We start from the raw sequence: 10,302 nt of genomic DNA on the forward strand, positions 1-10,302 counted from the left end.
CTCGGCCCCACCGCATATAAACTGGAGAGCCGTGGAACTCAGTCTCACTACTGCCAGACCCAGCAACCAAGCAGGCAGAGCCATGGCTGCACTCCGTTCCTTGCTACCACAGCTGGGGCTGCTCCTGTGCTTGGCTCTGGGCTTTTCTCCTGCCTTCTCTGCAAGTAATAATGACCCCTGCATGGTCTTTGATACAATCTCTACCTTCACCTCGGACAGCTTGGGAATCAGCACTCAGATGGAAGTCTCTGGCGAGAACATAAGCTGGACAGGTGAGTCAAAGTCATTCATGCTGCTCTGCTTTGTTCTCCGAGAGCAAACCCCTCCATCCCCGCTCCCAACGTGTGTGAACAGGATGGGGAATGAGGAGGGCCGCTAATGAGTGAGAGTGGATTGGAAGGATGGTTTCTGCAGCTTCCGGTCCATATCTGAATTACGGTGGTCTAAAGCCCCAGTGCTCAGATGAACTGAGCCCCAGCCGGATCATACCTGGGCGAACATGTGGCTGCATTAAATTAGGGACACTGTTATTTTGAGGGATTTCATTGTGGTTACAGTCCCATCAGGTCCACTTGACAAAATGACCTTACCTGGCAGGACACCAGGAAGGAGGATTTGCATTTAGTGTGTGGGAAAGACCCTGTGAGCTAGAGGGAGCCTCAACAGCAGCACCCCCCCCACCCCGTGTCTGTGGGGAGCCTGGGGGCAGAAATGTTAAATGGCTTGCTGGGGCTTCACTGAACACAGTGGAAGAAGCTGCCTGCCTTGGCTGTTCAATCATAAATAACCTAATGTTTTTCTTAGAGGTATCTGGAAAGTATTTCATAACTTTCCCCTTGGGGAATTCAACAGACCTACAAGTTAAATAATACGTTTTCTAATTAGTCAAACCTGTTAGTCAAGGAAAATGCTTTCTGCTTAGCTTTACTTACTCTTTAAAAAAATGTTCAATTTGTTTTTTAAAATTTCTATTATTATAGTGTGTGTTCTCTTAGGGTGTGCATATGTGTGTGCACACACATACCCTGGCACTCATGTGAAGGTCAGAAGATAAGGGTTTGAGGCTTGAACTCTGGTCACCAGGTTTTCGCAGCAAGCGCCTTTCCCCCCTGAGCCCTCTCACCTATCCTTTCCCCACACCTCCCACCACCTAGTTTTATAATAGCAGTAACATTTTCCTAGGGGGCTTCATAGATGAAAACGCTTAGCCCCCGCCCTGACCCACTAGGCGGACCTGTTGATACCCTGGTTTGTAGGTGAGCAGACAGGCACAGATGCTGTTGACTCCCTTCAGTTACAGGACTGTAAGAATCGTGGATCTGGATGGATGTCCACACTATAATGCTACGTCTTACAAGGTGCTAGATTTTGCTCTAAGGGAAAATGCTATCATTAGCCTCCATTTTACTGAGGAAATAAAGGAGGCATATAGAATTCAAGATTGTACCAAGGTCACTAGAATGTCACAGAACTAATATTTGAACCTAAGGAACACAGCCAAGAGCCACCCTTCTTACCACATTATGCCACCCGTCCTCTCTTAAAAGTCTAAACAAATTTTTCAGAGACCACCTTGGTTACGGCCCTACTCCATAACCAGCCTAGCACGTGAGCCACCTTGCCGCGCGGCGCCTTCCCCACAAGTGTCCTGCTGTCTCTCTACTGTTTCCTGGGCGGGTGGGGGGGGGCTGTTGCTAATCAAGTGCTCCTGCTGTGACAGGACTGTACCCTTCTTCCTTGAGAAGTGGGTCTTTTCATACCAGAGCAGGGAAGATAAGTCTGTAATTCAAGCTGAGCACTAAGTGAGCCTCTGATGTGAAATGGCGCATCGGGAGACAGGCAGGTCTGCTGCTGAAAAGGGAGAAAGAGCATCTACTGGGGGAAGATAAGATGAAGACAAGGCGGGGGGGGGGGGGGGGGGGGATGAACCAACCAAGACAATGAAGAGAAGGGGGAAGGGCGACCACAGCAGTTCCTGCAGCCTGGGGGAAAGGGGAAAGTACTTCACTTCCTTGAATGCCTGTACCTGCTCTGCTCAGATCCCATTTCAATCCAAAAGGTGTGCAAGCTCTGAGGTCAATCTGACTCATACTTTAAATTGAGGGTCAAAAATCCTCTGTCCTCGGGCATGAGAGGAGCCAAATTCCACACCTACAGTTACAAAGGAGAGTTTCCCAATGCCTTTGTAGAATGCTATGGCCAGGCCAGGACTCAGGCCTTCCAGAGACCCCAGTAGACAGCAGGCCAGCCACCTTCCCTTGTTTTGCTTTGAAACCCTTTTCCACTTCTGCATTCTGTCAACATTGGTAAGCCACGTATAAATGGCGCGGCAGGTCCTAAGAGACCGTTATAGCATAGCCAACACCTCAGAGCACCTTCCCTGGGCCTCTTCAGGAAAGAAGTCTGCAATATTTACATTAAGACTGTGCTGGGCCAGCCTCTGCCTCATTGTTCTCGTCTGTGGACAAGAAGAATGTAATTTATTACTTCCCAAACTTTCACCTTAAGGACATTGAATAAAGGATGTCTTTTTAGGAGCTAGAGATGGAACCCAAAACCTCAAACATGCTAGACAAGCGCTCTACCACTAAGTTGACATTCACCCCTGCCTGATACAGGGCTTTAGGATCAATCAAAAGTAGTTGTTTCAGCCAAACACTGGGCTGCCCTGATGCTTGCAGCAATAAAACTGTAAAATATAATTAAGCATTCAGTTCTATAGAGCGGGTGTCAATGTTTCAGGTATGAGGGGAAAAGAGGGCTAAGTTAGCCCAGAGAGGGGTGTGAGCAAGATCTGGGTGTGTAAGTGGGGCTGGGGTGAATGATAACAAAAAAGGAAGCCTCCAGGCAGGCACCTAGACATGAGCAAACACCAGCCCCAGGTGTGTGTCAGATATGAGCCAGGTGCATTTGCAGAGCAGCTGGGGGCGGGGGTGGGGGGTGGGAACCAGTTGCTGTCCCTAGAGTGGAATGTGGACAGAAGAGAGAGGCAAGGCTCATGGGGTCCTGCAAACTGTCATTGACAGGGAAGAGGCAGGAATGTGAAGCAGGAAATGTTGAGGTTCTCTAGGCCGGAGGGCGCACTTCCCACTTGATGGTTTGCATGAGGAAGTGTGGTCTGGTCATCGAGGAGGGAGAGACTGAGGTCACAAATCCAGAGAACGCAAGTGCCAAGGAAGGCTGAAGCCCAGTGAAAAGCAAACAAGGACCAGTCAAAAAGCATCCGTGGAGAGCTAAGAGGATTGCTGACCATCTAAACGACACCACTGTGCATCACCTTCTGCCACACCATGACACCAAAAAACGTAGGCCAAAAGTCAGCTCCTCTCTGAGTGAGTCAGGGCTTATGGGATTTGGGTCAGCTGACCTTGGCAAGCAAAGTAGGCCAATGAAATATAATGTGCTTAAATATAATTAGTAATAGCAGTCACAATTTGTCCAATGTGAACCAGATGTTAGCATCTTCTCTTCAATCCTCTCAGAAGCCTTTCCGGATAGATAGCAGCCCACACGATGAGGGGTAATGTCATTGTTCCCCAGATCCAGAGCAACAAAGTGGGGACTTAAAATGTGTAGAGGTTAGGGATATAGCTTAATTAGTAGAGTGCTTGCCTAGCGCGTTCCAAGTTCTGGTATCTCCTAGACTAGGCCTGGCAGCACATACCTGTAAGGCCTGTACAGAAGACATAGAGGCAGGAGCATTAGGAGTTCAAGGTCATCCTCAGCTACACCTGAGTCCAGCTTAGGATGAGATCCTCTTTCTAAAATCAAAAACTGGGCAGAGTGACCACCGAGTAAGAAGAAACCAAGGCCCAGAGGTGTCTTGTCTTGCTCCTAAGTTCTAGAGTCAAGACGCAGATCCAAGACTGTCTGTCTATTGTGTAACGCGAATCACTCGCTTTGCTTTCGTCCAGGCCGTCTGCAGTTTCCTTTATAGAAACAGGACCGTGCTGTCCACACTGTGTGACCCCCCCCCCCCCCAGCTCACACTTCACTCCGGTTCTTAGGTCACCCTTCACTAACTGCTTCCTGGTCCTCTCCTCCTAGTGCTGGTTCCTGTGAACAACTCCATCAGCGCGGTGATACTGAAAGCAGTGAACCAGAGCAGCCCCTCCGCGGGTGTCTGGGTTGGAGCAGACCAGGAGTGCAATGACACCAGCGTCCTGTATCGAGTGACACCGCTCAACAGTTCCCTCGTCACGGCAAAGTGGCTCGTTCCCAATTCTGAGGACGTGACTGAAGTCAGCCTGCAGTAAGGATTGGCCGTGTTTTGCTTTCTTGAGCTTTTATAACAGGTTTATATAGTTTCACACTAGCCTAGGACTGGGGGTGTGAGCAGGGAACCCAGCAGCAGCGCTTCTTGTCTGCCTCGCCTTCCTTTGCTGTGCCTTTCATGCACACACACACGCCCATCCACAGTACTCAACATAATCAGGAAGACTGGAATACTCTTTCAAGTTCTCCATATTCAAACTGGTGAATCCTTATTAAAAAAAAAAAACAGCTTTTGTTGGCCTACAAAATAATAGATTTCATTATGATATTTTCACCATGTATGTCATTGTACTTTGCTCCTAATCACCCCCATTAGTTTCTCTTGTTCACCCTCTCCTTCAGTTACCTTCCCTCCTGCAAACAGTCCCTTTCTACGTATACACACACACACACGTGTGTGTGTGTGTGTGTGTGTGTGTGTGTGTGAATCTAGTAGCGAATCATGTAGGGAAAGTGTGACAATGAATAATGACAGTAGTTTCCTTCTGCCATAAAAAATGGATGCCCCGAGGTTCTAAGAAGAGACCACCTGGAGGCTGGCATTGTCCCTCCACAACCAATGCCTCTCACTCTGAGGGCCTGATATTACATTGACTTTAGAAACCAAGGGCTGTGAAGAACTTAATGCACCTGAAAGGGCAACCCTGGCATGCTGGGTCCACTGTCAGCAATGTTGCCTCTGCGGAAGCTGGGGTGCTGTCAAGCCATTCTTCCCTCGCTTGCCACACTCTGGACCTAGCCAGGCTTCATTGGCTCTAGAGGAGGAACTATTATGCCCATAGAGTGATAAATGGATGCCAAATCCAAAGGGCGCTACTACTACCAATTCTATCATGGCAACAGTTGCTAAGAAGCCAGCTAGTTGTACTTAAAGAAAGGATGCTGGCCACACTGAATGCACCAGCAGGTACAGTCTGCAGGAGAAACAGCACGGTCCTACCGACAAAGCAGTCTCTGTCCTCACTTGCACACGTACTACCATACGCTAGTCTCTCTGCTTGTTCATAATGTGCACACTCATGGCTTTGATCAGCAAGACTGGCTCAAGGAGAGGGGGCACAAAGAACCCCACCATGGAGGGCACTATGCTGAGTAGGCTACAAAAGGGATGGTCCAAGGTCTTGGCCTGTGGGATTTACGGTGAGCCTGGGAAACAGGACCCACATACATGGAACTACTGAAGTGAATGGCTTCCTCTGCTTTCCCTGAACACGGAGATTCAGAAAGAGCTCTGTTGCACACTCTCCAGCCTTCCTCTACTGCATCACACACACCACAGCCGCAACCGACTCCTTAGATGGTTTTCTGGGTAGTCATTGATCTGTCTCTGAAGACACTGTAAGTGCCATGAGCATCAGAGCCATGACTGTTGGGTGCACTGCTGTCTGCTCAAACCAAGCACAGTGACCGGCATACAGATGGTGTCCCTTCATGAGTGACTTGCTGGCTGTCTAGACAAGGGGCTAATGCTGCAACGGACCCACTGAGTTAATAACAACAGAATGCATTCTGAGGATCATTTAATGAACATTTAAGTACCTACAGTGTGTCGGGCGTTATTCGCAACAGAGCCTGCCCTCTAGTGGGTAGAGAAGCTCATAGCAACTCAATGTAAAGAAAAGGTGGGAGATCTGTCAGGGTTAACCATAGGGAGATTGGACTTGAAAGATGTCATTGAGTTTCTGGACAGATAGACCGGGAGCGTATTACAAACAAAGAGGCTCTCTTGAACAAGGGACAAAGATGTGTATCAGCCCGTGGGGAGTTCCTAATGAAGAAACTGGTGGGGATAGAAGACAGGAGAGCTAAGACCCTGGAGGAGTTCAGTCAAATCCATACGAACTAGGTCAATATTCAATGATTAGCTTATTGAGAGATATAAAAAGTCAGTTCAGAAGAGATTAACAGGATGGGGTGGTCCAGACAGGCTAAGATGGAGCTCCTGAGTTCCACAGACAAGGTCCTCACCATCTCCTCCTGATTTGCCCTCCAGGGTCTCCCTTGCTTCCGTCAACCACACAACTATCATGTCAACTGTGAGACTGGAATGGTCAGGTGAGTTCTGTCCAAACTCTTTGTATATTTGCCAGCAAACTCAGGCAGTCTGGAAAATTGTTTTACCCAGATACCAGCTGAATTTCGCACTGAACAAGAACCTAATGTGAGTTTTTTCCCAACCTTCTGTTGTACGCTATGTGGAAAATGAAAGCCCGCTCCAAGATTTGTACAACTTTTCAGAAATCCCCACAGTCACCTGTGGCTCCAACTCCCCGCTTCAACGGGGGGACAGTTTCTGTCCAATACTAGAAGCATCAGTTTAAAAAAGCAACTCATTTTCCACCCAGAACCTGAAACCCCACTCACACAAGGCTTTCACAGGGTGAACTTTAACCAACCAGTATTTAAGGGAATTATGCAGGGTAGGGGACGAAGGGCACTAGCTATACAGAAAGAACTGGTGTCACAGAAATGTCAATAATGTCACATACTTGTTAGCTTGCTTTTTGTTTTTGTTTTTATTTTTTTTCTCTTGCAAGAGATAGATTAACCCTTGTACCTTGACACAAACTAAGAAAGTACATGATCTCTAACCTGCATCTTCCTATTCCATGTTTGAGTGTGTGTGTGTGTGTGTGTGTATGTGTGCGCCCGCGTGCACTTGCATTCACAAGCATGCATGCATGTTCGTGTCTATAAATGTATTCATACATGTGGAGGTCGGTGGTCAGCCTCGCCGTGTTTTAGAGACAGGGTCTCTCGCTGCCCTGGGACTCACAAAGCAGGATGGTTGGCCATTGATTCCAGGGATCTGCCTTCTTGGCCTTACTGGTGCTGTGATCACAAACGTGTGCCACCACCTCTGGAATTTTCACAAGGATTTGGGGAGGTCAAACTCAGGACCTCTCAACTGAGCGAAAGAACTTCGTTGACTAAGCCCTCTCATAAGTTCCTAACAGCCTCAGCCGCTCTCGACACCACCAGGGATTGCCACCATCTTTCCACAGGGCGCAGACCCCAGGCTCACACTTGCCCAGGCTCCTCATCCTTCCTCTCTTCCCCTTTCTCTTATTTCCCCCGTAAGAAACCAAAGCATTCAAAACTGAGCTCCACAAAGGATAGTCAACTTATCTAAGGACACAGAGAACATCCAGAGCAGAGCAAGGACTCCAAGTCCACTTCTTACACATTTTTCTAGTTTTCTTAGACTTACATTAAAACTTAGAATTACTGGGGGCTGGAGAGATGGCTCGGAGGTTAAGAGCACTGACTGTTCTTCTAGAGGTTCTAAGTTCAATTCCCAGCAACCACATGATGGCTCACAATCATCTGTAGTAAAATCTGGTGCCCTCTTCTGGCCTGCAGGGACACATGCAAGTATAATGCTGTATACATAATTAATAAATAAATCTTTAAAAAAAGCTTAGAGTTACTTATAGCACTTGCATTACTTAGACTACATTAAAACTAAAGCAATTACTTTAATGCAGTTTTAAATGTAGGATTCAGCTAAGAGTATGTATGAAGCCTTGGATTCAAATCTCCAGCATGGGGTACAGGGAAGAGAGCGAGTATGTGTGCAGGTGTGCATACACAGGGAGGACAAAGGAGGATATCCTCTGCCTTCCTCTATGGCTGTCTTTCTTATGACTCAAGATAGGGACTCTCACTGACTCTATTGCTTCCCGTTTTCAGTTATGCTGTTGGCCAACTCAGAAAGTACCCTTTTACCGAGTGCTGGGTTTATAGGTCCCACTACCAGCTAAGGGTGAGACACCCTTGAAATGTCTGAGCTCGAAGCTCCAGGTTTTCTGGCATCTCCCAAGTCCCTAGGAGTGCAGGCTTGATTTTCTTTGCTCCTCTAAAAGATAATCATTGAGATCCAGCATTTGGTCAGAACCTACAAAAGAAAATGTCCTAGGGCTTGACAGCCTAAGAAACAAAGTCAAGGATTTAGACAGGGTATCTATCCCTCTGCCCCTGTCTAGATAGTGTATCCCCTACTAACCTTAAGGCAGAGACCACTGTTCTTGGTTCTACATGATACTAAGTTCTCACAAGGCCTTGGAATTAGCAAGAAAATCATAAAATTGTTCTACGTTTGGGTCATGTTTTCAGTGGAGCTAAAGGAATGGAGATATTTGAGGGCACACTCCCCAATCAATGACAAATTCATATGCTTTATAAATTCTGTGGGGCTTCTCATCGCAACAGACTATGTGGATGCTGGAGAGATGGCTTAGCTCAGCAGTTAAACATACCAATTGCTCTCCCAGAAGATCCAGGTTCAATTTCCAGCACCCACGGGACCCTCACAACTATCTGTGACTCCAGTCCCAGGAAACCTGACACCCTCTTCTAGCCTCGAGGGCATCACATGCATGTGACGCACATACATACACGCAAGCTAAACAACTATACACATTTAAAAAATAAATAAAACGAAGGAGAAAACACAGTGTAGACCTTAAGGATAGAGGCTTAGTTATTGTTATTACTTAACAGTCTGAACATTCTAGCCGCCTTCAGCTCCCTCCCCCGCATGGCACTGGAGAAGTGTTGCGTGACTTTTGCTCATGATCTCTGGCTTTACTGTCTTGAAAACCAAGAATTCTTATTATTGTGCGTGTACCCATACAGCTGTGTCTGTGGAGGTCAGAGGACAACATCTTCAGATCAATTCTCTGCTTCCACTGATTGTATAAAACTGAACTCATGGCCAAGGGCCTTTACCAGCTGAGCCATCTTGCCAGCTTTTTTCTAGTGCATATCCACCTCCCAACAAAGGTATAATAACATTGTTTTCTGACTTTTGTTTCTCCCCCAGCAACACCTGCACCCTTGACCCCCACCCCTAAGAGTCCTGGGACCAGCCAGACCACAACTGTGGCTACAGCCAAGACACCAGCCAAGACCCAAGCCATGACCACAGAGAAGACTATGAGTACGGCCAAGACCACGACTATGACCAAGACCACGACTATGGCCAAGACCACAGCCAGAAGCCTGGCCGTCAACGCTCTGGGCAGTCCCCTTGCCGTTGCCCTCCACATCCTGCTTGTTTTTCTCATCAGCAAACTCCTCTTCTAGAGGAAACGGGGAAAGCAAATCTCCGACGACCTACAGAGAGCACCCTCCCAAAGCTAGCTCCAGGCCAGTGCTTAAACATGAATGAATGAAGGTTTATGTCCACAGCGCACAACTCTGCCACCTCCGACCACAGACCTGTGACACTCTTTGAGGGACACAGATGTTTGCCTGGATCTTTCAGGGCACCAATACCGCTTTTTTGTAAATACTTTGTAAATCAGCCTAGCTGTATCCTGGAGTTCTGACTCTCCATTTTACATGCTGATAGCCAATCTAAACTTCTGTTTATTGCCAAAGGATTCCCATGAGCCTCCTGCGTTTGTTACGGGGAGGGGGAGGGAGATTCTTCTTTACTTTCACGATGGTTTCAGGTTTCTAGCCAAATCTACTCAGGTTACAAGGAACTTCTGTGACTTATGTGACTGAAGGGAAAAAAGAGACAAGAGCGGTAGTCCCATGGCTACTAGCAGATCCCCGGTGTGCCCAGACCAGCAGGTTTTGAAGAGCAGAAGTATATGAAAACTTTGTCGAGAAGCCAATGACAAGACCCGTGATTTTTTTTCTCTAAGTCAAATAAACAATACATTGAACAAGAATAATAAATCTTAAATTGAAAGATAAGCTTTAAATGAGTGATAAAATACAAAGTGTTACCCAAATTTGCTTATGTTTTTAAAAATATGAGTGGAATATTGTGTGTGTGTGTGTGTGTGTTCTCAAGAACAGATGTAAGGTTAACTTCTCTCAATTTTGTTTTGTAACTAGTCAAAGCTGATTACTCCTTGATGGTAATTTTAACCAAGACACGGGCAATATATATATATATATATATATATATATATATATATATATGCTTGTAATATTTATAGTACAATGTAAAATCAAAAAAATAGTTATTTCTGACAGTAAGCCTGTAATAAAAAATAAAGTTTTCCTTTA

At 46.7% G+C, this 10,302-nt stretch overlaps 1 protein-coding gene across 1 annotated transcript; it reads left to right on the forward strand.

The window, feature by feature from the left end:
- Nucleotides 1-31: 31 nt before the first annotated feature.
- Nucleotides 32-10,302, forward strand: Plet1 (placenta expressed transcript 1). The gene is made up of 4 exons (XM_048416994.3): nucleotides 32-272; nucleotides 4,048-4,252; nucleotides 6,269-6,330; nucleotides 9,101-10,302. The coding sequence occupies exons 1-4, from the start codon at nucleotides 83-85 to the stop codon at nucleotides 9,361-9,363; spliced, it is 720 nt and encodes a 239-aa protein (XP_048272951.3). The 5' UTR covers nucleotides 32-82; the 3' UTR covers nucleotides 9,364-10,302.

This window comes from Myodes glareolus, chromosome 4, assembly GCF_982192425.1.
Source record: "Myodes glareolus chromosome 4, mMyoGla1.1, whole genome shotgun sequence".
NCBI classification, from domain to species: domain Eukaryota; kingdom Metazoa; phylum Chordata; class Mammalia; order Rodentia; family Cricetidae; genus Myodes; species Myodes glareolus.